At 37.8% G+C, this 27,134-nt stretch overlaps 1 protein-coding gene across 5 annotated transcripts in view; it reads right to left on the reverse strand.

Moving 5' to 3' along the window:
- The window catches only part of RAP1GDS1 (Rap1 GTPase-GDP dissociation stimulator 1), a 164,142-nt gene that overhangs the window by 80,898 nt on the left and 56,110 nt on the right, over window positions 1-27,134 (reverse strand). For 4 of the 5 annotated variants that reach the window (XM_055435081.2, XM_055435080.2, XM_055435082.2 and 1 more), the window contains exon 3: window positions 4,841-4,963. In XM_055435081.2, the coding sequence (XP_055291056.1) occupies window positions 4,841-4,963 (123 nt within the window). Of the gene's footprint in view, window positions 1-4,782; window positions 4,964-27,134 lie in introns of those variants that run through there. The other variant, XM_055435084.2, reaches the window with a different exon arrangement.

The following is a 27,134-nucleotide window of genomic DNA, read 5'->3' on the forward strand; positions in this document are numbered from 1 at the left end:
TTTTCCATTAACTTTCATTATCCTAATTTATCACTATTTTCTTAACTGCTCATTATAAGAGGAGAAAGAGGAGGAGGAGAATAAGATCTAAAGTTTTTACTTGCTTTTACAACTTCACTTATTAGCACTGTAGACACAAAATAGCACCTAGTTTCAGAAATATATTGTTGTTATTACTTTGTAGACTGTAGATACTTTAAGAGTACAATTCTAAAAAGGAAGAAATATTCACGGACACTTTCTCTTCTGCTTATTTTTTCTTTGCCCCAAATTCATCTTAAATCTGTTATCTAGAGGAATACTTACTTTAAAAAGTATCAAATCTCTTACTGTAACTTATGGTCATAGCTATGCTCCCACATTAAACTTGTACCTGGAACTTCTTAATAATCCTCTGGTTTATGAACATCAGCACACAGTGACATCAGTTTTTAGAGAATATTTTTGGAAATAAAAATTTAAACAAAATTTTAAACAAAATTACTCAAAATCTAATAAGCATATGCTAATATTTCTCTTCTGCTGTTATGTAATATGCATAGCAGAGTAATGACGAACCTATCAACTTCTAATTTCTTTTTTCTCCAGTTTACACAATTTTCTTTCATTGTCAAGTTTCTAACAAGAAGAAATGTAAGCCCAGTTAATATCTCTGTTGGGTCATGTTGCATTTCTGAAGATATTTATTTTAAAAAGAAGATTCTAGTCTACTTTCTCAGCCAGTCACTTAAAAAACAACAACAGTAATGTGGTGGTTAAGCAATAAACACCATTTAAATTGGATCCCATTTATTTTAACCAGCAGGGATTAGTGACAGGCCCTTAACAAGCCTCTAATTAAAAGCATAAATGCTACTAATTATGTCTCTAAAACAGAGCTGTCATCTACTAAAGTGTTACTAGAAGCAAGCTCTAGCAGCAGAGTAATCGTGAAACTGTGACAAACTATTATGAGGACTGATATTACTCAGTGAGATCATATAGGAATGGCAATCCATTTCAAACTTAGCTATTCAAAATTACTAAATCTATGTTATGTGTGTGTGCTCATTCTTAAGAAAAAAAGCTTAAAGATAAAAACTGATTGCTGGAAATTATACTGTGCTTCTAATGAAGTTAAAAATAAACTACTCGATATAAAAATCAAGCTACCTTGCACCTAAGAAGAATTTAGATAGTGGATGGTCTAGGTTAACAATGTCTGGAGGGGTTTCATTCTCAAACTAGATCTGCCTCAAGAGTTCTCTGTTGTCCCAAGGTAATTCCTATCTATTCAGAGCAGTTCAAATCTGCTTGAAGTACACTAAATACTCCTAGGCCCACTAGGAATCTCTCAACATTTATGACCAGCTCAAATCCAAGGCAGAGCTTAGTGATTATAACCATAACAGCTTAGATGTACAAGCAAACAACAGATGATCAGTTTTCATTAACAACCAAAAAAATGATTTACCAATATAGAACCTCACTGAAATTTAAAATATATTTTGAGCACCTCTAAACAAATGAAACCTGCAAACAAACATGGATAGACATGAGAGCTGAACCATAAAGAAGGCTGAGGGTTGAAGTTTTAATGCTTTCAAACTATGGTTCTGGAGAAGACTCTTTTAGAGTTCCTTGGACAGTAAGGAGAACAAACCAGTTAATCCTCTAAAGGAAATCAGTCCTGAATATTCACTGGAAGGATTGATGCTAAAGCTGAAGATCTAGTACTCTGGTCATCTGATGTGAAGAGCTGAATCACTGGGAAAGACCCTGATGCTGGGAAAGATTGAGGGCAGGAGGAGATGGGGGCAACAGAGGATGAGATGGCTGGATGGCATCACTGACTCAATGGACATGAGTTTGAGCAAACTCTGGGAGATAGTGAAAGACAGGGAAGCCTAGCATGCTGAAGTCCGTGGGGTTGCAAAGAGTACGACACAGCAACTAAACAACAACAAAACAAATTTTAAAATTTCATGGCAGTTCTTTTTGGTAACACACACATGAACAAGCTGTTTTACTGGACCAAAAACAACATATACTGGTACTTTACAATGCCACTTGCATAGTGATTACACAATGTATAAAATTGTGCAAAACTGAGACCAGAATTTTAAAGTTTCTTCTTTTTAAAGTATAATATATGCAACTTACTAAAATAAAAAGACTAAAAATAATATCAAACTTTGAGAAATAGAGACATACTAATGCTATTGCATTTAGCATGGCCTTACCTTATGCTTAAAAACTGCTTTAAGAAGTCAGTGTTTCTAACAATGAAAAATCATAAAGAGAAGTTCAGAAAATAATCCTATTCACCACTGCAACAACAAGAATAAGATACCGAGGGAAAAACCTACCTAGAGACAAAAGCCCTGTATGCAGAAAACTCTAAGACACTGATGAAAGAAATCAAAGGTGACACAAACAGATGGAAAAATATACCATGTTTTTGGAAGAATCAATATTGTCAAAATGACTGCACAACCCAAAGGAATCTACAGATTCAGTGCAATCCCTATCAAACTACCAATGGTATTTTTCACAGAACTAGAACAAAAAATTTCACCATTTGCATGAAAACACAAAAGACCCTGAATAGCTAAAGCGGTCTTGAGAAAGAAGAATGGAACTGGAGGAATCAAGTTTCCTGACTTCAGACTATACTGCAAAACTACAGTCATTAAGACAGAACAGGAGTGGCACAAAAACAGAAATATAGACCAATGGAACAAGACAGAAAGCCCAGAGATAAACCCATACACCTATGGGCACCTTATTTTTTCACAAAGGAGGCAAGAATATACTATAGAGAAAAGACAACCTCTTCAATAAGGGGTGCTGGGAAAACTGCACAGCTACCTGTAAAAGAATGAAACTAGAACACTTTATAACACTGTACACAAAAATAAACTCAAAATGGATTAAAGATTTAAATTTAAGGCCAGAAACTATAAAGCTCTTAGAGGAAAACATAAGCAATACACTCTTTGACATACCTCACAGCAAGATCCTCTCTGACTCACCTCATAGAGTAATGGAAATAAAAACAAAAGTAAACAAATGGGACTTAATTAAACTTAAAAGATTTTGCACAGCAAAGGAAACAATAAACAAGATTAAAAGACAACCCTCAGAATGGGAGAAAACTACAAAGGAAACAACTTACAAAAGATTAATCTCTAAAATACACAAGCAGCTCATGCACCTCAAAACCAGAAAAACAATCAACCCAATAAAAAATGGGTAGAAGACCTAAACAGACATTTCTCCAAAGAAGACATACAGAAGGACAAACATGAAAAGATACTCAACATCCCTTGCTATTAGAGAAATGCAACAATGACGTATTACCTCACACTGGTTAGAACAGCAATCATTTAAAAAATCTACAAACAATAAATGCTGAAGAGAATGTGGAGAAAAGGGAACCCTCCTGCACTGCTGGTGGGAATGTAAACTGATACAGCCACTATGGAGAACGGTGTGGAGATTCCTTTAAAAACTAGGAATAAAATTACCATATGACTCAACAATCCCACTACTGGGAATATACCCTGAGAAAACCGTAAGTGAAAGAGAGGCATGTACCTCAATGTTTGCTGCAGCACTTTTCACAATAACTAGGACATGGAAGCAACCTAGATATCCCTCAAGAGATAAATGTACACAGAAACTGTGGTGCATACATACAATGGAGTATTACTTAGCTATAAAAAAGAATGCACTTGAGTCAGTCGTAATGAGGTAGATGAACCTACAGCCTACTGTACAGTGAAGTCAGAAACAGAAAGACGAATATTGTATATTAATGCATGTGTACCTAGGGCAGTAATGGAGATACAGACATGGAGGACAGACTTGTGGACACAGTTGGGGAAGGAGAGGGTGGGACGAAGTGAGAGGGCAGCATGAAACACATATATTACCACGTTTAAAACAGCAAGTGGGAATTTGCTGTGTGACAGGGGCAGCCCACAAAATGTTGGACATGACCGAGTGACTAAGCTTGCGGACAGGGAGCTCAACCCAGTGCTTTCAGACAACCTAGGAGGGTGAGAAATGGAAGGAAGGATTCAGAGGGAAGGGACATATGTATACCTGTGGCTGATTCATGTTGATGTATGGCAGAAACCAGTAAAGTAATTCTAAAGATTAAAAGTTTAAAAAAAATTTTTTAAGTCAGTGTTTTTCTTAAATTGACTGAACTAAAATCATATACAAATATTTCTGCTGAAATATCTTCCAAAGCATCACCTCTCCCTTGGATATAAACCATATATAACAAGATGGCTATTATATAATCCATGCTTTGAGGTTGTTTCTCCAGAGTATTATTTACATGGACACTTAAGAAATAAATGCTTCTCATGAAGGTGAACTCAGAAAACATAGTATGTATTCTGACTGCACTGCTGCAGTCAAGTGCCATGTCAGCTGGTTTGTCAGTAGGTCAGACAAAAAAACGTGAGTTTATCTGGATATAAAATAAAACAATGTATACACTGAAAAAGGTAAGGTCTCCTGTGACAATGAAGATGAATGACTCAGTGACAATTCAAGAATCCTATAACCAAAGAAATAAACAATACAGGTACAGCAGGGACGAGCAGTGCTATTCCTTAACTCTACTCTGACAGAATAGAATAGCAAATGGGAAATGTATGAACAGAATGACTACAGTCATTTTAAACAATTACATGAAAAAAAGTTAATAGAAAGAAAAATAAAGAAATTTTTTTAAAAAAGGTCTAATCTACAAAATGGAAACATAAATTAATAAAACATACTGACAGGTAGGGTGTAAAACTGAAGATGTTCCCAGCAGAAAAGTTCTTGAGGAAAACCTCACCATTTTTGGCTATTTCTGCTATGACGTTAGCTACTTTGGCTGTGCAGGAGGACTGTGGAAGCAACAGACTTGCAAACACTTGAAGTATTCCACTTCCTTGGATTTTTTCACTTGTTGCCATATCTGAAATAGATACATACAAAGAGCTTCAGTGAATGTCTTCAACACTAACACTGACAATTACATCTACAGTAAATTCTTTAAGAATTTTCACCATAGTTATTTATTTATATTAAAATTGTGTATTTATATAAAATTATCTTCAGTTCCATAAGCTGCTTTTATCTTCAGTTTTTGCCTATGCGAAACACTTTTTAATACAATCTTTTGTAAACCTACAGTCAGATTACAAAGGAATCCTTTCTGAATATACCATTTGAATACCAGACTTACTTTGCAATGTTATTTCCAATCCTGTCTATTCAGAGTAGGAATGCTTTATTTTCTACTTCCCTTCTGAGTTTCCTAATAGTGTATTATTATATACATATAAATTCTATGACTTCCAATAATGCTACAGCAATTAAAAGTAGCAATTATATGGACAAAAAAACTCACCTCATATCATTTTATACGGAGTGACAGAAGAGACTATTCAGTTCCATGTGATTACTGTGTTTCTCATATAACTTATTCAAAACACCACTAATTAAAAAAAAAAAAAAAAACACCACTAATGAAAAACGGAAGTAGTTTAGGCAGCAATAAGGCCATGGTATTCAGAATTCTGGGCTTCCCTGGTAGCTCAGCTGGTAAAGAATCCACCTGCAATGTAGGAGCTGGGTTCAATCCCTGGCTTGGGAAGATCCCCTGGAGAAGGGAAAGGTTACCCACTCTAGTATTCCAGCCTGGAGAATCTCATGGACTATATAGCCCATGGGGTTGCAAACAGTCGGATACGACTGAACAACTTTCACTTTCATTCTGAATTCTACATGGTTATATAGAAATTCAAGAGGCCTACTTTTCTTTTGTTTTCCATCTTTGTTAAACTACAAATGAAGAGCCTTTGCGTGAAACCAAGCCACTTCATGTAAACAAGTATGACTTGCTGCTGCTGCTGCTAAGTCACTTCAGTCGTGTCCGACCCTGAGCAACTGCAGCCTTCCAGGCTCCTCCATCCATGGGATTTTCCAGGCAAGAGTACTGGAGTGGGGTGCCATTGCCTTCTCTGAAAGTATGACCTATTAAACAGTAACTGGAATGATGTCCACCTGGAATGATCACCTGGAGTGATGATGGAAATAAAAGCTCAAGGAAACAAAATCTAAAATTACTATTTGACTCTGAAAAGTGAAGAGGAATGCCAAGTGTTTAAAAATAGGAAGTTATAAGGCTCATTCAGTTCAATTCAGTCGCTCAGTTGTGTCCGACTCTCCGCGACCCCATGAATCACAGCATGCCAGGCCTCCCTGTCCATCACCAACTCCCGGAGTTCACTCAAACTCATGTCCACAGAGTCGGTGATGCCATCCAGCCATCTTATTCTCTGTCATCCCCTTCTCCTCCCACCCCCAACCTTTCCCAGCATCAGAGTCTAAAACACTCTATTTAGGGGGCAATCCCAAGATGAGGGAAGAATAGGACAGGGAAACCACTTTCTCCCCCACAAATACATCAAAGATCACCTGCATGTGGAGCAACTTTCACAAAACAACTTCTGAACACTGGTGGAGGACCCAGATACCCAGAAAGGCAAAGCAATCTCTTCAAAATGAAGGATCTGATCACTGGCTTGGTGGCTCTCTTCCCTTTTGACTCTCCCTTTTCTCCCCCCAGTCACCTCTATTTCCCTTCTCTCTTCTTTATGTAACTGTGAATCTCTCTGGGTGTCCTTGGCTCTGGAAAGTCATTTCACCATTAACCTAGGGGTTTTGCCTTCTGTGCTCTATGGAGGGAAAACTCGATGTTACCCTAAAAGGCAGGAGGCTCCACTCCAGAATTTTGGACCATCGCAGAAAGCCTGACACTGGGGAACATTAACAGACGAAAGCCCACCTAAAAGCCTCCCATATCTACCCTGAGACCAAGCTCCACCCAAGAGCCAGCAAACTCCCATGCAAGACACCCCATGCCAATCTTCCAGCAAAACAGGAACACAACTCTGAACATTGAAAGACACGCCGTCCAAAGCTATATCAAACTCACAGACACCCCAAAACATTCTATTTGAATGTTGTTTCTATGTGTAGCTCCTCATTATCTTTTACAGCCTTTGAATACACATATAAATAAAAAAAATTAAAGATTTCTTGTTAAGTAAATGACAGCTGCTGTGATCAATAGAGAGTAGGAAATCATTTTTAATAATTTGAGAAAGTCTAAGAAATAATTATTTCTTTATAGTAAGTGCTGATTGTTCAGCTCAGTGTTTTTCAAACTGTGGGTCCCAATCCATTAAGAACCCTGAAATCAATTTGGTGAATAAGGACCAAAAAATTCCTTAAAAAAACAAATAGAACTAACAATATCTATAACAAAAGAATAGCAAAAAATTTTTGTTCATGCATAGTAAGGTAAAACACTGAGTTACTCATGCATATATAATTGTATGTGCATGCTTACTGAATGTAAAATGTAGCCCTAATCACAGGTTCTGGTCAAAAAGCTAAACAGCAATGTTCTGTGCAACCCATGACTACCCAGCAGTCTGGGTTAGAGAGCTTTAATACAACGTCATCAGGAGAAGCTAGAATTAACGGCTGAATCCATAGAAAATTACATGGAAAAATTTGTAAAAATTGAAAATTGTAAAAATTCCATGGGTTTATTATCTTAAAAACATTCCTTTGCAAATACTGTAGCTATGTGTATGTTTACCTATCCAGTACAAAAGATCAAGTAATCAGGATTAGTTAATGTTGAAACTCTATCCATGCATTTCCTTTTTCTACCACAGGCCTAGTACACTTTAAAGCAGCTAATACCATTTTGGTTCCTTACATTTTATGTTCTGTAATAAAAAGGATTATTTTGGAGATACTTTAAAACAATGTTTTTTATTAGGTGAAGAAACAGAGGTCCAGAAAGATGAAGTAAACTTGTCTAAAGTCATCAATCATACTAATCATAGAGCATAAGGAGCAAATTCAGACTCAACTATACTAACAATTCAACGTGTGTCATCTGGCATCCACTGGTGCCATTCTTTACAACGGAAAATGTACTTAAGCATAAATAAATGAAATTTGTCTTTTTGTATGCTGTTACTCACTCATTTCTCACAATTCAGATTATTACAAACATAGAGTTTGCATATAAACACAGCAGCTGTCCTTTCTTTCAGCAAGCCCATTTATAAAATACAATGTGCCTTTTCACTTTTGTCTCTGGGTCTAAAAAGTAAGTTTTTATGGTACCACCTGAACATCTGACACCAAATTTCCATTATTTTTTTAAAGCAAGAAGTCAAAAGAAAAACTCAATTTGCCATGTTAAAATTCTTCCTTTTATGACCACTGCTACCCAAAAGATGAACAACCTTAGAACACTGGGGCAGACTGCCCCAGGGGTCATGTCCTACCATCTGCTGATGCTGGGATGACAGTAAGAATCTGGCATAAGGCATGAATCATGATTAGATGTGCGGCCGAGGCATTTGTGTGTGTGGAGGCGAGGAGTTAACGGCAAATCACCCATGCATGTCTCATTTTAACTATAACTAAAAGAATGGCTTAACATCAGAGCTGATGTCAGGGGCAAGGGGAACAAAAGAAAACAATACCAGACTCTTGCACTCTGATGGATTTCCATGGATTACAATCCAAAGTATTGGAAGGATAGTTGTAATACAATGAATCAAGATTTGGGGATAGTATCATTTTTAAAACTATTGTCAGAGAAAATATAATCTGGTTTTTCATATAAATCTGATTTACCATTAGAAAAACTGAAAAGGAGTTCTATTTACTTGCTAGCATGTGGATTTCTATGTAGGTCTAGAATTTAAATGAAACAGCTGGGAATTATCTTCTTTCATCTGGCGTGAAAACAGAGTCAAATACTGCTTACTGTTAAACTGCCACTATCCAATAAATAATCACAAAGTTTCAGTCTCATTCCATATATGCTTTCTACACTGGCATTCTACTCCATATTACAGTGTGTATCTGTGAACTAAACATTTCCTCTGATATCTGTGAAGACCCTTGAAATGATTTTAAGAGAGTCAGTGAGTGTGGTGTATGCAGGTCTAAATGAATAGCTGATTGACTGCTTGTGAAAAAAAAAAAAAGGCCATGATCAGGAGGTCTAAAAAAAAAAAAAAAGCACACTTTTCATTATCTTTACCCAGACCACTACTGACACTGTAAATGCACTCCTTTTAAATGTTTGCTCACTCATTCTGGTCTCTGCAGTTCTATGTTCATACTCTGCCTGACCTCCTGATGGCAAAAACGCAGCTTTGTTATGAAACTGCCAGAGTCAGAAAGAAAAAAAAACAAAAAACCAGGCAATCGGGTCAGAGAAGCTTGAAAGAAAAGTAAATCAAGAAGCCGGGCTACAATGCTCTAAGGGAGAGGAGAAGTTAAAGCACAACTCATAATGTCTCAGGGACAGGTGGAATGGGAAGGATCATAATTGAAGACATGGCTGGAGAAAGGCTAAAGTTCCCAACAAGGCTGCCAAGTAAATACATTAATATAATTGGCATTATAATCATATATCAAGAGGGGGTTTTCAGGTATGCTACTATCATAAGCTGAATTTATGATATTACGTTAGCATCTGCTTTCATGAGGATAAATTAATGAAAAGCATTCAATAACCAATTTACAGTAAACTCCAAGATAGAAAAACAAAACTAAAGACTGTTATTACTGTAACTCTACTAGATTAAAAATGTACTTGGATTAGATTTATAGTATTGTTTACTTCTAGTTACAAGAACAATAGAAAACTGTTAGTTTCATTTACATGTCCAAGGATTCTTGTGACTGATTGTGAAGAGAAGACTCGGATTTGGGATTGACAGCAAGGACCAGGAACATGACTCAAGGGCCATGTGTATCCTTGTCTCTGGGGAGCTATTTATTTCTCAAGGGATAGACTTTTAGAATAAGGTATAACAAGAGACCTGGCCCCATGCCTGAGAAATCTGATTCAAATCCAAGGCTTTACTTACTACTACACAGACAAGTCCCAAATTCTCTCTCCCTCCATCCAACTAAAACAAAGCATATGCACTTGGATAAGGAATAAATACCTCAAGTTCAACATCCCTCAAATCAATTCTCCTCTTTCGTTTCCTTTCATTTTATTCTCCATAGCAGTTCATGGCAGGGAACCCAGCTAAGCCAGAAGCCCAAGGAGGATTATAAATTTTTCTCTTTTAATAAATGCCTTTCTACCACCCACGTTAATCAGACTGTAAGTTCCATAGATCCCATCTGATTAGCATCTTTTGCATCTATTCTTTACTTGTTAAATTCATGTTACTTCCAGTTCTCAATTCTGACCTTTGTTAAATGCAACAGCCTCCTCAAGAGTCTCCCTAACTCTAGCCTCCCTCCATCTGTCAACTACACTGACTGCAGAATAAGCTTCTGGAAATACAAATTTTATGTCACTCCCCTACTTTAAATCTTTAAATGACCGTCTCCAACTTTTAAAGCACATCCATGATATTTTCCAACCGTATCTTCTGACACTCCTCCACTGATATACTATATTCTTGCCACACTAAATTACTTATAGAGATCCAAATTAACCATTTCATTTCATATCTTCTTACTACTTCCCTCGCTGAAATGCCACTCACTCACCCCACCACTTTAACTAATTCCTACACAGAGGTATCAGTTCAGTTCAGTTCAGTTCAGTAGCTTAGTCGTATCCAACTCTTTGCGACCCCATGAACCACAGCACGCCAGGCCTCCCTGTCCATCACCAACTCCCGGAGTTCACTCAAATCATGTCCATCGAGTCGGTGATGCCATCCAGCCATCTCATTCTCTGTCGTCCCCGTCTCCTCCTACCCCCAATCCCTCCTAGCATCAGACTCTTTTCCAGTGAGATATGCAAATGACACCACCCTTATGGCAGAAAGTGAAGAGGAACTCAAAGGCCTCTTGATGAAAGTGAAAGAGGAAAGTGAAAAGGTTGGCTTGAAGCACAACACAGAGGTATAGCGTTCTCATTTAAAGGTACCTGACTGAAAGCTATTTGATCTTTTAAAGATACTATCATTAAAAACTCATTTCTTAAAATAGCTATGTGACACAGGCATGACAGATTGTTTTCTTCATACTACAAACAAGGTCATATGATTATACTGGAAAAGTAACAAGAAACCAGTTTTTCTGATACCTAATCCAGTGCTCTTCCTACCACAAATATTAATTTAGAAGATACATAGTACTAACAACACCTTGACCAGATTAGCCAAGTTATTATGTGATAAATATTTTTATTTAATGTATTTTGCAGAAATAAGAATTAAAGTAAAACAATTGAGTGAGAAAGGGATGCACAATATTTTGAGAGAGGTAAACTGACTCAGTGATTGAAGGCAAGAAAGGGAACTGCGTACAGAGAAATTGAAACAGATTTAAAATAGATTTAAAACACATAAGAAGAGTATGCTGGGTAAAGAAGATTAAAGGGCCTGACAAATGAGAAATTAGTGTTTCTAAAAGAAAATGGAAGTACATGGTAGGGAGGAGTTACAAAATGCTCTTTCTTTCACTGATAAGAACTTTTTCCTCCCCGACATGGATTTTAACAAATAAAAGGAATATGAAATGCAGGAGAGAAAAGGATGGATATAGTCATGAAAAGAAAGAGGGTGAAACAAAGACCTATTCGTACAATGACTCACCAACAGGGGTTTCACTAAAAGATTAAGTTGAGAGAGTCATTTTATAAAATTACAATAAATGATTTTTGACAGTCTTGCAGTCATTTCAATTCCAGAGATAATGTAAGCTGTGGGAGTGAGAGAAGTTATGTGTTTGGAAATCATCACTAGAATAAGTAAGGAGATCTGCTAGTTTTAACTATTTTCTTTAAAGTTATCACTAACTAGGTCAAAAGTAGTTGCTAAAAATTGAGTTATATAGTTAAAAAATGGAAGATATTTACTGAGAAAGTATATACCAAGAGGGACAATACTAATGAATGTGGTAAAAGCAGGGTATATAACTAGAACTGTTCAACTACAATTTCAGAGTGATTACTGAAAATATGGCCCCTAAGTAAAGTAAACGTGGATTTCTTCACTTGATACTAAAAGAATAAGGATACTGTATAGTGAAACAAAGACAAGGATACTGTATGGGGAAACACAGTGAAGGAATCTTTTCAGTAGAAGATCCATCTCCATCCTCTTGTGAAATACCTTGGGGAAGAATACAAAGTAAACAAAGCTAAAGAGGTTGGCATCGGTACATCACAGGGCAGAGTCTTCACTGATGGGATCAGTGACCTTACAAAAAGAGACCCCAGAGAGATGCCTTGCTTCTTCCACCATGCGAGGTTCTAGTGAAGACAGCCACCTATGAAACAGAAAGCAGGCCCTCACCAAAATCTTCTGGTGTCTTGGTCTTGGACTCACCAGTGACCACAACTGTGAGAAATACCACCCAGTCCAGGCTATTCTGTTACAGTGACCCACGTGGACTAAGACAGATAGCATCAAAGTCCTTTCATAATTGGACCCCTATTCCCTTTCCAGTTACCATCTCTAGCCCCTTCCCTGAATGCATCCTTTTCGCTAGTTACACCAAACTTTTTTCAGTTTCTGGTTGAACTGGGTTTCTTCCCTGTGAAACTGTGTGTGTGGCTTCCATCGCTTGGGATGTCCCTGTGCCCTCACATTACCTAGGTAAATACACTGTATTTTCAAAATCCAGCACTCCCTGTTTCTGCTTAATCAAATTCACCTCTCTTTCCCAATATTCACACGCAATACTGCCATTGTTTCCAAGGTTTTAGAGCTTACTGGTAGCTGAAGACTTGAAGTAGATGAGATTACCCACAGACGACATATTTTTACTGAGTCCCTACTATATTGGGAATATAAGCTAGAGGAAACAAATCATACCCTCAGTGAGCTGTCTAGTGAGAGAAAGAGAAATTTAAATAAATTATCACAATTCAATGTGACTGATACCACCATGGAAGTTACATATAATGTATAATGGGTAGCAATCACAGCTCCATGAAGACCATGGAAATTTCCAAAAATAAAGTTAACATTTAAGCTGTGTTTTGAAACCAATAAAGCATGTTCTCAGCAGAAAAAGGAGAAAAATATATTCTACAAAGAAGCAATATGAAAAACCACTACCAGCTAAGGCTGTTGCTGCTGCTAACTCGCTTCAGTCGTGTCCGACTCTGTGCGACCCCACAGATGGCAGCCCACCAGGCTCCCCCGTCCCTGGGATTCTCCAGGCAAGAACACTGGAGTGGGTTGCCATTTCCTTTTCCAATGCATGAAAGTGAAAAGTGAAAGTGAAGTCGCTCAGTTGTGTCCAACTCTTAGTGACTCCATGGACTGCAGCCTACCAGGCTCCTCAATCCATGGGATTTTCCAGGAAAGAGTACTGGAGTGGGGTGCCACTGCCTTCTCCACCAGCTAAGGCTAATGACCCTAAATTTTAATTGCATCATTCTGAACCACTGGGTGTTTTTTTTTCGCCAGCTGCTGCTGCTACAGCTAAGTCACTTCAGTCGTGTCCGACTCTGTGTGACCCCATAGACGGCAGCCCATCAGGCTCCCCCGTCCCTGGGATTCTCCAGGCAAGAACACTGGAGTGGGTTGAGGCTACCAAAATTGAGAAATGGGAAAGGTTAGGTGATACTATCAAAGGTTTGGGAAAAGGCAGGTAAAAGGAGAAAAATAAGAGAATATACCAATGCAACACCTATTTATCCATCAGAATCTAGGTGAAATGTTTATCTCTGTGACACTTTGAAAGACTCTTATAACTATGAATTGAGTCCAATTCTCTGAACATTTTGTAATCAACTCTATATAACGTGTTACACTGTATTAAAACTTATCTATTACTTGCCTATCCAATCTCTCCAGGGCAAGGTACCAACTAATGCATGGTAGGACCCAATTAATGCTAGTTGAATAGAACTGTCCAGTCTTTAAGGAGTATATACTGAATAAAAAAGACATACACAATTAATATACATTGAAATAAGCTCAACTAAAGGGATGTATTTCAATGTATATTAATTAGTCAAACTTAATGTTTTTTATATGCCTTTTTTATTCGGTTATAAACTCCTTAAAGTTTGACTAAAGGGATGTATCTGGGCTTCCCTTGTGTTCAGTAGTAAAAAATCCTCCTGCCAGTGCTAGAGACGTGGGTTCAATCTCTGGGCGAAGTTCCCCTGGAGAAGAAAATGACAACCTACTCCAGTATTCCTGCCTGGAGAATCCCCATGGACAAAGGAGCATGCTGGGCTACAGTCCATGTGGTTGCAAAAGAGCAGGACACTATTTAGCAACTAAGCAACAAAAAAAGAAGTATAAGCTGTCACAGAACACTAAAGATGGAATTGGTGAGTTTTTATTAATGTTCTAGTTGATAATGTTTCAGTTGAGTATTTATTAATGTTGTAGAAGTTCTAATTACTTTTAACTAAAGAGACTGTCTTATATTTTAAGAATTCTCTCATGAAGAACAGAAATTTTGTTTAGTAGAATCACCAATCACTAGCTCCTGCAGAGACTAAACTTTTCACTTTGCATTAAGCTAATCAGGTCTTGGATTACATTTTTTCAAAAGCAAACATATGCAAAAATGTTCTTTAAACCTTCAGAAATCATTTTAGAAAATTACCTTGCCTTTATCTCATCCCTCCCACGTGCACACATCAGAAAGAAAAGGTGATCAATCCATAACTAAGTTATTATGAGCAAAATCAAAACATTCTGTTTGCTTCTTTAGTACAAGGAGGAGAAAAGATGTCTAGCACTGAAATATGGGAAGAGAAAATTACTAGCATCTAAATGAACTCACCCCGGAGAACACTGTGTGCTGAAACCTAGAATTTAAATCCAGATGTCTCTTAAAAAAAAAACAACACAAAACCCACTACTTGGCCTTCTGGAGTTTCATTTTGGGGTTTATCACAACGAATACTAAAAAGCAGGTCACGAAATCAACCTTAGTAAAAATCAACCGTAGACTCCTTTGTGGAAAACTCGAATGTTAAAGGCCATCATTCCTCACTAGCAGTTAGACACAACTATTATGCCACACAATTCACACTGATACATCAGTAGAATAGAGTCCACTCATGATGGTTACTTTTGTATGTCAATTTGATTGAGCCATGGTATCTGAATATTCAGTTAAACATTACTCTGGATGTTTTCATAAGGGTGTTTTTGGATAGGATTAACATTAAAATCTGTACACAGTAAGCCAAGCAGATTGCCCCTCCCCATAATATAGGTAGACCTCATTTTATCCGTTTAGTGTTTGAACAGAACAAGGGGCTGACCACCCAGACCTCTTTCCCACACATGCCCTGGCATAAGAGGAATTAGGCCAACAGAATAACTCATTTGCAGGGTCACAAAATTTCATGTAGTATTCTCTATTACTGATCCAACAGCCTTGTATAACTAAAGTCAAAGAAAAAGAATCTAAATGTGTGTTCAGTTCAGTGAATCGCAGCACGCCAGGCCTCCCTGTCCATCACCAACTCCCAGAGTTCACTCAAACCCACCTCCATCGAGTCGGTGATGCCATCCAGCCATCTCATTCTCTGTTGATCCCTTCTCCTCCTGCCGCTAATCCCTCCCAGCATCAGAGTCTTTTCCAATGAGTCAACTCTTCACATGAGGTGGCCAAAGTATTGGAGTTTCAGCCTCAGCATCAGTCCTTCCAATGAACACCCAGGACTGATCTCCTTTAGGATGGACTGGATGGATCTCCTTGTAGTCCAAGGGACTCTCAAGGGTCTTCTCCAACAGTGCAGTTCAAAAGCATCAATTCTTTGGCGATCAGCTTTCTTTACAGTCCAACTCTCACATCCATACATGACCACTGGAAAAACCATAGCCTGGACTAGACGGACCTTGGGTGGCAAAGTAATGTCTCTGCTTTTTAATATGCTATCGAGGTTGGTCATAACTTTCCTTCCAAGGAGCAAACGTCCTTTAATTTCCTGGCTGCAATCAGCATTTGCAGTGATTTTGGGGCCCAAAAAAATAAAGTCTGACACTGTTTCCACTGTTTCCCCATCTATTTGCCATGAAGTGATGGGACCAGATGCCATGATCTTAGTTTTCTGAATGCTGAGCTTTAAGACAACTTTTTCACTCTCCTCTTTCACTTTCATCAAGAGGCTTTTTAGTTCCTCTTCACTTAGCTTTCTGAAATCCCAAGAAATTACCCAATGCATTATTTGCTTTTTAACTGGTGATAAAACATCCCAAATATCCAAGTGAATGTATCTGACAACAAAAGGCACTGAATACTACTAGTCCCTGGTGAAAAAAAAAAAAGAATTAGAGAATATTCTCTACACTACACAGTCCATTATATGACTATTACCTAGAATATTATACCTAAAATATATCTTACTAAAAACATGAAATATTCATATTTTCTCAATTATTAATATGATTTTTGAGGAAAGAGGTGGTGTTTATTTTTCTCTATTTGCCTATCTTTTCCTTATTTTTGAAATAGTTGATTTATAATGTATTAGTTTCAGGTGTACAACCCCTGAAACGTTCACAGATGATAACATTTCTATAGTTATGTGTTATCTATAGTTATAACAACATTCTATGTGTTCTAGATTATAACGTATTACATATAAATCAATGTTCACAGATTATACTCTATTTAAAGCTGCTATAAAACAATGGCTATAATTCCCCGTGCTGTACAATATGTCATATCAACAGAAACCTGTGTCTTTTAATCCCACACTCCTACTGTGCCCCTCTTCCCTCACTCTCCCCACAGCTAGCCTACTAGTCTGTTCTCTGTATCTGCGAGCCTGTTTCTGTTTTGTTATGTTCATTCGTTTTATTTTTTTAGATTCCACATACAAGCGATGACAGGGTCTTTGTCTATGTGTGACTTACTTCACTGAGCATAACACTCTTCAGGTTCATCCATGTGCTTGCAAAGGCAGGGTTTCATTCTTTTCACAGCGGAGGATATTGTGCACGTGTGTGTGTACACACGCACATGCCACTTCTTATCCATTCATCCAACAGTGGGCACTCAAACTGCTTCATAGCTTGGCTACTGTAGATAATGCTGCCGTGAAAACTGGAGTGTATGTATCTTCTGATCCAGTGTTTTCTTCAATGGAATTGCTGGATAATATGGTTGGGGAAGGGGGAATTAGCTCAAATGGCACAGCACTCGCTTTGCACGTGAAGGGTAGCAGGATCGAGGCCTGCCTTCTCCAGTTTTGGACTTCCCAGGTGGCTCAGTGGTAAAGAATCTGACTGCCAAGCAGGAGATGTGGGTTGGACCCCTGAGTTGGGCAGACCCTCTAGAGAAGGAAAGGGCAATCCACTCCAGTATTCTTGCCTGGGAAATCCCACGGACAGAGAAGCCCGGTGGGCTCCAGTCCATGGGGTCACAAAGATTTGACGACAACTTAATGACTGAGTAACAATGGGGATTCTATTTTGAGTTTACTGAGGAACCTCCGTACCTTTTTCAATAGTAGCCTCACAAATTTACAATCCCACCGACAATGCACTAGGATTCCCTTTTCGCCACATCCCAGGCAGCACTGGTTATTTGTATACTTTTTGAAGACAGCCATTTTGACAGGTATGAGTTGATATCTCATGGTTTTGATTTGCATTTCTCGATTAGTGATGCTAAGCACTTTTAGCTAGATGTATACCCTCTTTGCAAAAATGTCTGTTCTGGTCTTCTGCTCATTTTAAAATTCAGTTCCGTGCAGTCACTCAGTCATGTCCACCTCTTTGCGACCCCATGGACTGCCACAAGTTAGGCTTCCTTGTCCATCACCAACTCCCAGAGCTTGTTCAAACCTTATGTCCATTAAAAGATGCTTGCTCCTTGAAAGAAAAGCTATGACAAATCTAGACAACATATTAAAAAACAGAGACATTACTTTGCCAACAAAGGTCTATGTAGTCAAAATAATGGTTTACCCAGTAGTCACGTATGTGTGAGAGTTAGACCATAAACAAAGCTAAGTGCCGAAGAATTGCTGCTTCTGAACTGTGGTGTTGGAGAAGACTCTTGAGAGTATCTTGGACTGCAAGGAAATCAAATCAGTCAAAGGAATGGTTTAGATCAAACCTAAAGGAAATCAGTATTCATTGAATATTCATTGGAAGGACTGATGCTGAAGCTCCAATACTTTGGCCACCTGGTGCGAAGAACTGACTCATTAAAAAAGACCCTGATGCTAGGAAAGACTGAATGCAGGAGAAGGGGACAACAGAGAATGTAATGGTTGAATGGCATCACTGACTCTATTTTTAAATTGTTCTTTTTTTAAAGAAGAACAAATTGAGTTAAATGGGTTGTTTATATATTTTGGATATTGATATTAACCCCTATCATTCATATCATTTAGAAACACTCCCATTTGGTAGGTCATCTTTTCATTTTGCTGATGGCTTCCTTTACTGTGTAAAACTTTTAAAAGTAAATTAGGTCCCATTTGCTTATTTTTGTTTTTATTTTTAAGCCTTAGGAAACAGAGCCAAAAACTATTGCTACAATGTATGTTGTGATTTGTTATATGACAGTAAAATGACCACAAGCCACACACAGTTAAGAATACGGCATACAATATTACTGGCCTCAGTATTCTTCATCAAGATCTTACTGTACAGCAGGTAGAAGATAATACAGTAATTTGTGCAGGTGTGCTAAGTAGCTTCAGTCGTGTCTTGACTCTGCAATCCCATGGACTGTCGCCCACCAGGCTCCTCTGTCCATGTGATTCTACAGGCAAGAATACTGGAGTGGGTTGCCATGCTGTTCTCCAGGGGATCCTCCCGACCCAGGGGTTGAACCTGCATTGTTTATGTCGCCTGCATTGGCAGGCGGGTTCTTTACCACTAGCGCCACCTGGGAAGCCCAATATAGTAGCTTCCATTCCGTTCCGTCGCTCAGTCGTGTCCGACTCTTTGCGACCCCGTGGACTGTAGCCTACCAGGCTTCTCCGTCCATGGGATTCTCCAGGCAAGAATACTGGAGTGGGTTACCGTTTCCGTCTCCAGGGGATCTTCCCGACCCAGGGATCGAACCCGGTCTCCCGCATTGGAGGCAGACGCTTTAACCTCTGAGCCACCAGGGAAGCCCCAATATAGTAGCTTACTTCCAGTTAAAGAGATTTAGCTCTGATTTAGCAAACATCTCTTCAACTCTTTTTCAGTGTGATTGTAAAAAGTGTTTCTTAATTTGGGATCTTTTCCCCCTTTCTGGCTATTCCTCCCTTACTTTGAATATTTCAAGCAATGGGTTAATCATTTACTCTCTATTTTGTCTTTAATGTTAAAATTTTTTCTATTTCAACAATCTTTGCAGATAGTCATTAATATTCACATACATTCTTAACTCAAAAAATGGAAGATGCAGTAAATAAATGAGTAACAATGAAAAGTGAAATAACTTTCCTTTTGTTTATCTGCTTGGTATAAATATATTCCCGCGGTATGGCATCTCTTCCAGTTTTAGCACAATAGATAAACTATTGATTCATATGGATTTAGATTTATATAAAATCAAACCTCCAAAAGGAGAAGAATTTATTACAGTTACCTACTTTTCTGGCTAGTTTTCTTTTTTCCCTCTAACCCAAATGTTAGAAACTTTAAAAATTATCTTTAATGTCAAGGCTTAAAATATTCTTAAATGTATAAAATAATTTATATCCATAATTCATTAAATCTTGATACCAAAATTCACATACTGTAAAGGTCTAAGAGGAATCTATGTAAGTTGTTATATAAAACTACATGCAGAACTATATATCTATAAAACTATTAAAGTTAGAAGACTAATAAGCAATCACGTTCACATTTTCAGGATTGAGTAATATATACAAACTAAAAAAAAAAAAACCTGAATATCTCAATTTACAGCTATGTACATAATTCAAAGGCTGATATCAGTTCAGTTCAGTTACTCAGTCATGTCCGACTCTGCAACCCCATGAATCACAGCACGCCAGGCCTCCCTGTCCATCACCAACTCCCAGAGTTCACTCAAATTCATGTCCATTGAGTCGGTGATGCCATCCAGCCATCTCATCCTGTGTCGTCCCCTTCTCCTCCTGCCCCCAATCCCTCCCAGCATCAGAGTCTTTTCCAGTGAGTCAACTCGTCACATGAGGTGGCCAAAGTATTGGAGTTTCAGCTTTAGCATCAGTCCTTCCAATGAACACCCAGGACTGATCTCCTTTAGAATGGACTGGTTACGCAACCTTATAATTGCAACCAAACAATTACCTGGTAGCAAAATTAATGCTCCACTGACTGTAATTTTGAAACTTAGAGGGCTATAAACTACTAAATTGAGAAATTTCCTATATTGTTTACTGGACTATTTAAAAACCATGGAGTCTAAAATACATAATTAATATTAATTTTATTTATTCTTTAGGTACTGATTCCCATTAAGTAAATGTCTGTCCCTGAATATACAAAGAAAAATATAAATTATACTGAAAATCATTAGTCTACTAAATGATAATGACTCGGAGATCGTAAAACTACACTGTACTTTTCATTAAGAAAAACTTCCTTTACAAATGGAACATTGTCCAGGATTGACCACATGCTGGTTCACAAGGCAAGCCTTGATAAATTTAAGAAAATGGAAATCATATTGGGACTACCCTGGCAGTCCAGTGTTAATTAAGACTTTGCTTTCCATGGAGAGGGTGAAGATTTGATCCCTGGTTTGGAAGCTAAGATCCCATATGCCTCAGGGCCAAGAACCAAAAGGTAAAACAAAAGCAACATTGTAACTAATTCAATACAGACTTACCAAAAAAAAAAAAGAAATCATATGAAGCATCTTTTCTGATCACAACGCTATGAGATTAGAAATACACTATCAACCTAGATAGCATATTAAAAAGCAGAGACATTACTTTGCCAACCAAGGTCTGTCTAGTCAAGGCTATGGTTTTTCCAGTAGTCATGTATGGATGTGAGAGTTGGACTGTGAAGAAAGCTGATCACCGAAGAACTGATGCTTTTTAACTGTGGTGTTGGAGAAGACTCTTGAGAGTCCCTTGGACTGCAAGGAGATCCAACCAGTCCATTCTAAAGGAGATCAGTCCTGGGTGTTCATTGGAAGGACTGATGCTGAGGCTGAAACTCCAATACTTTGGCCACCTCACGTGAAGAGTTGACTCACTGGAAAAGACTCTGATGCTGGGAGGGATTGGGGGTGGGAGGAGACAGGGACGACAGAGAATGAGATGGCTGGATGGCATCACTGACTCGATGGACATGGGTTTGAGTGAACTCCGGGAGTTGGTGATGGACAGGGAGGCCTGGCATGCTGTGATTCATGGGGTCGCAAAGAGCTGGACACGACTGAGCGACTGAACTGAACTGAAAAGGAATAAAAAGTATTAAAAAAAATCACAAACATGTGGAGGCTAAACAATTTGCTACTAAACAAGCAATAGATCACTGAAGAAATAAAAAATACCTGGAGACAAAAGAAAATGAAAGCACAATGATCCAAAAACCTATGGGAAGCAGCAAAACAGTTCTAAGAAGGAACTTTATAGCAACACAATCATACCCCAGAAAACAAAAAATCTCAAACAACCTAACTTACACCTGAACCACCTAGAGAAAGAAGAACAAACACAACCTAAGGTGAGTAGAAGAAAAAAAATCATACAGATGAGGGCAGAAATAAATGAAGTAAAGAAAAAGAAAACAACAGCAAAGAGTAATGAAACTAAAAGCTGATTCTTTAAAAAGACAAACAAAATTGATAAGCCTTTAGCCATGCTTGTCAAGAAAAAAATGGAGATGATTCAAATCAATAAAATTAGAAATGAAGAAGTTAAAACTGACACCACAAAAATACAGAGGATCATGAGACACTACAACAAGCAACTGTATGTTAATAAAACGGACACCTGGAAGAAACGGATAAATTCTTAGAAAAGTAGTCTCCCAAGACTGAGACAGCAAGAAAAAGAAATTATGAACAGACCAATTAGAAGCATTGAAATTGAAACCATGATTAAAAACCTCCCAACAAACAAAAGTCCAGGACCTGATAGCTTCAGAGATGAACGCTATCAAAAATCTAGAGAAGAGCTAACATCTATCCTTCTGAAATTGTTCCAAAAAATTGCTGAGGAAGAAAAACTCCCAGCCTCATTCCATAGGCCACCATCACCCGGACACTAAAACCAGACAAAGATGCCACAGAAAAAAAAGAAAATTACAGGCCAGAATCACCGAAGAACACAGACACAAAAATCCACAATAAAATACAGCCCAATCCAACAATACATTAAAAGGATTATACATGCATGATCAAGTGGGATTTATTACTGGGATGCAAGCCTTTTTCAATATCCAAAATTAAGTGTGATACACGAAATCAATGAATTGAGAAATAAAAACCGGACGATCCTCTCAATACAAATGATATAAAACTGATACAGACTCCTAGACTAAGAGAACAAATTTACGGTGGGAAGGAGGGATAGTTAGGGAGTTTGAAATCAACATGTACACACTGCTACGTTAAAACAGATAACCAACAGTGACCGACTCTGTTCAATGTCATGAATGAGAGGGGAGACTGGGAAAAAATGGATACATGTATATGTCTGGCTGAGTGTCTCTTTGCTGTCCACCGGAAGCTACCACAATATTGTTGACTATACTACAATATAAAATAAAAAGCTTAAAAAAAATAAAAGAAAAACTTCCTCTAGTATTAATGCTCTCAACAAATAATTTCATTATAAACAAACTTTAAAATAATTAAAATAAAAATATTTACTATTCTTAATACTAATTGATTAGGCTAAGGAGTTATGGTTTAAAGGCACCTACTCTTGACTTTTTAAAGAAAATCATTCTTTAATAAAGACTGTCTTCTTAACACGAAATTATATATTAAGTCATTATATTGAATGGTGAAGCATCAGAAGGGTTGCCATTAATATCAGAAACTAAAATAAGATACTACTCATACTATTGTTATTTACTACTTTGCCGGTAATTCAAGTCAATCCAATTCCAGTAAGTTAGCTACAGTCACAAGGGAAAGCGGAAACAAAAATAACACTTTGCTGTATGTTCTGACTGCAAAACCCAAGAGAACTAGCTAAAAAATCATTTTAACTAACAAGTGAGTTCCAAAGGTAGCTGAATACAAATAAAGATATAAAAATCAATATATTAATAGCTTTCAAACTCATCTCCAACAAAAACCACCTGGAAGTTATAATGAGATAAATTTATTTGCAAAAACAACCAAAAAATGTCAAATACATAGGAATGAAGCAGGAGGCAGATGGCCCTCCCCCAGGGTAAAGCAGTTGGAAATTCATTCCCTATTGACCAAAACTCCAAGATGAAAATGGAGACTAGCAGAACAATTAAGGCAGAAGGCTGGGCCCTGCCCAGACCACATATCCCTCATTCCCAAAGTCCAAAGACCTTCCGGATCACACATGCCCAGAGAAGCTCCTTGGAGGTCAAAGAGGAGTGATGTTAACTAATGCCAGGCTATCCATATGCCTTTGCAGCAGGATCCATCTTGGCTAAGAGATGTGCATGCACACGTGGAAGGATCCTGAGATCTACCAAATACTGACCGTGAACCAGGCAAATCAAAATGACTGGTCAAAGGAAAGCTGGAAGAAACGCCTCATAGAAGTGATTTAAACTGCCACAAGGGTGCAACTCGGGGACTGTCCCTCTGAGTCTGCCCGTGTGTCTGTCCATACATACTGTGCTCTTTTTCCTCTTAATAAACACTTTATTTGCTTCACTACTTTCCATCTTTGTGGAAATTCTTTTCTGCAAAGCCGAAGGGGCAGGGCCCATGTCACTGACTACTAGTTCAGTGGCCAGGATCTGGTGCTTTCACCACAACTCGGTCTCAATCTCTGGTTGGGAACCCAAGCCCCGCTCCAAGCCATTGCAGGTCGAGACCATCCAAGATCAGGAACAGTACTTTAAATAAGATATATATGGAAAGCATGTGAACCAAATCATATCATCGTAATGAGACATAGGAGAGGCGATGGCACCCCACTCTAGTACTCTTTCCTGGAAGATCCCATGGACGGAGGAGCCTGTAAGGCTGCAGTCCATGAGGTTGCCCAGAGTAGGACACGACTGAGTGACTTCACTTTCACTTTTCACTTTCATGCACTGGAGAAGGAAATGGCAACCCACTCCAGTGTTCTTGCCTGGAGAATCCCAGGGATGGGGAAGCCTGGTGGGCTGCCGTCTATAGGGACACGACTGAAGTGACTTAGCAGCAGCAGCAGCAATGAGACATAAAAAAGAGAAAATTTAGAATAAAAGGTATAATTATGCTTTTATAATACAAAATGTTAGTATTTTACTGAGGATGGTAGATCTTTTTCAGTACATATTTGGCACACAGCATCATTGCAAATCACATTTGTCTTATGTATTTTACTGCTAAGAACGTAAGAAGTTTTTTCATATTTAGCAAACCTAAGAAGCAAAAATGGTATCATTTGTTAATTAGCTAAACCCAAATCCTCTGTCAATGCTTTAATCACAAACTATAAATACCAATGGGAGAAGGCAATGGCAAGCCACTCCAGTACTCTTGCCTAGAAAATCGCATGGACAGAGGAGCCTGGTGGGCTGTAGTCCATGGGGTCGCTACTAGTTGGACACGACTGAGCGACTTCACTTTCACTTTTCACTTTCCTGCATTGGAGAAGGAAATGGCAACCCATTCCAGTGTTCTTGCCTGGAGAATCCCAGGGATGGCGGAGCCTGGTCGGCTGCTGTCTATGGGGTCGCACAGAGTCGGACACAACTGAAGTGACTTAGCAGTAGCATAAATACCAATAGAGGCTTATCTCCTTCTTGAGACTATACATAATGGAGCTTTCTTTGCCCCTTATGAAGTACAATGCTTAAAAACATAACAGAAAGCAAACAGCACCCGGTATCATGTTATTATCTTCTGTTACTAATCTCATGGCCTGGGAATGATTTCAAGATGATCCTTCTTGTTATTTCAATCAGATTCAAGTCTTTCTGTGACCCCGTTTCTACAAGTTCCTGAATATTAATATATTTGGGTATAATCTCTATTTCCTGCTTCTGACTAACATATACCTTAGACCTATATGTTATCACTTCCTTAGACCCTATCCTTAGGATAATGAACTTAAGGTTCATTATTTTAAATGGCCTATTTTAAAAATGTCCTTTCCTCCACTGAATAACCCAATTGCATTTTATTGATGACAATGACAATGATTTTGTCTCTAAGTTGCATTTCCATCATACCATACTGGCTGGCCCAACTCTTAAATCATAATTCAAGAAATGATGGTTTACAAAGATCCAACAAAAATATTTATAAATATTTTATAAAATGTAAGAAGTGACATTCAATATGTAATCACTAATTTTAAAACTTTTAATGAGACATTCGACTTTTGGGGAACTACTAAGTCTTTAAAAAACAGTATGCATTTTATACTTATAGGACCGCTAGCTCAGACTAGCCTCATTTCAAATGCTCAATAGCCATGACAGAGAATGAATACTGTATTGAATAGCACAAGTTTAGAAGATTCCTCTGGAAGGCTGATGAGTATAGTATTCCCTGTGTTCTTCCATGGTGAGGAGAATTTTTCCATAGCCTTGATATTTACTGAGCACTTTGGCTCAATATCAAATTCTTATTCCTTGAGTTTTCTGAAAATACTGCTCTAATATTGAATTGTTCTGCATATTGTTGTTGAAGAGTCTGATGCCAATCTAATTTTCTTTTCTTTTTAAATAACCTAACCTTTTAGCACGGAGGCCTGGAGGATTTCTTTTTTGTATTTATTTTTACCTTTGCAGTATCAAAGTTTTGCTAAACTTCCTCAAGATCAATTTTCATAAGCACATGGTGGGCAATTTCAACATATATATTCTGGTTTTCTACTTCAGAAAAGTTCATAGTTAATTAAATATGGGTTCCATTTCAATTTTTTGTTTTTCTCCTTAAGGATTCCAATTGCAGGTATGTTAGATCTTTTTTTGTTTTATTTTTTTTGTAATTAATTTATTTTTTATTGGAGACAAATTATTTATGTCAATATATGGCAAAACCAACCAATATAATATTGTAAAATAATTTGCCTCCAAAAAAAAATAAATTAATTACAAAAAAAATAAATAAATAAAAACAAAAACAAAAAAAAATTTTGCCTACATTTTATATTAGTCCTTTTCTCTCTGATCCTTTGTCTTCATTTGACCCATTTTCCTCAATGTACTTCATTAAATTTTCAGTCTTCTCTATTCCTTCTTGGTACCCTGTAATTTACTTTTAATTTTTAAAATGATTCTTTTTCTTCAACTTTTACTTCACATCTTCCTAGTATTTATCCACACTGGCTCCAAGTTTCTGAATTTCTTATTCATATATTCTTTTTCCTTTTCATATCTATAAAGGCTTATTTAATATGGGTCATGGTGTTCTGTTACTGGTAACTGCTTCATGGTTGGTTTAGGAGAAAAAAAATTAACAGCAAAAATGTTTCGATTCTCATTTTCTGCTTTTCCCTTGTAGTACCTATGTACATACATAACCCGCAATATCCTATTCAGTGTGTGAAAAGTGAAAGTGTTGGTCGCTCAGTCAAGTCCAACTCTCTGTGATCCCAGGGGCTGTAGCGTGCCAGGCTCTTCCGTGTATAGTTTTTCTTTAACTAGCAATAAAAGTTGCATACATTAAGGAAAAGATTTAGGATCAATTCTCAGGTTTTTGAGTTCGAAAGCTCCTTCATCTGAAATTAAACCAAAGAGAGTTATTAGTGTGTCTTCTAACAGCATGATTTTCTTACTTCTACAGGACACTTAAATTTCTCTATCTTGTGTCCTTCTTTCCCTTCATCACCAAGCCTACAAGGGAGAACAATTTCATCCTCACAAGAGGCACTCTCCTGATCTGCTGCCTAGGGTCTTGTGTACCCTAGGACACAAAAGTCTCCTTTTGATTTCCGAAGAGCCAATGCTCTAACTGAATCTAAGCCCAAATCTTAGGATTTTCCCACCAAGGTAAGATTTTTAGAAAAACAATTTTAATTGTAAATTATCACCCCG

Source organism: Moschus berezovskii, chromosome 5, assembly GCF_049115385.1.
Source record: "Moschus berezovskii isolate FMDL1 chromosome 5, NW_MosBer_1.0, whole genome shotgun sequence".
In the NCBI taxonomy this organism is placed as follows: domain Eukaryota; kingdom Metazoa; phylum Chordata; class Mammalia; order Artiodactyla; family Moschidae; genus Moschus; species Moschus berezovskii.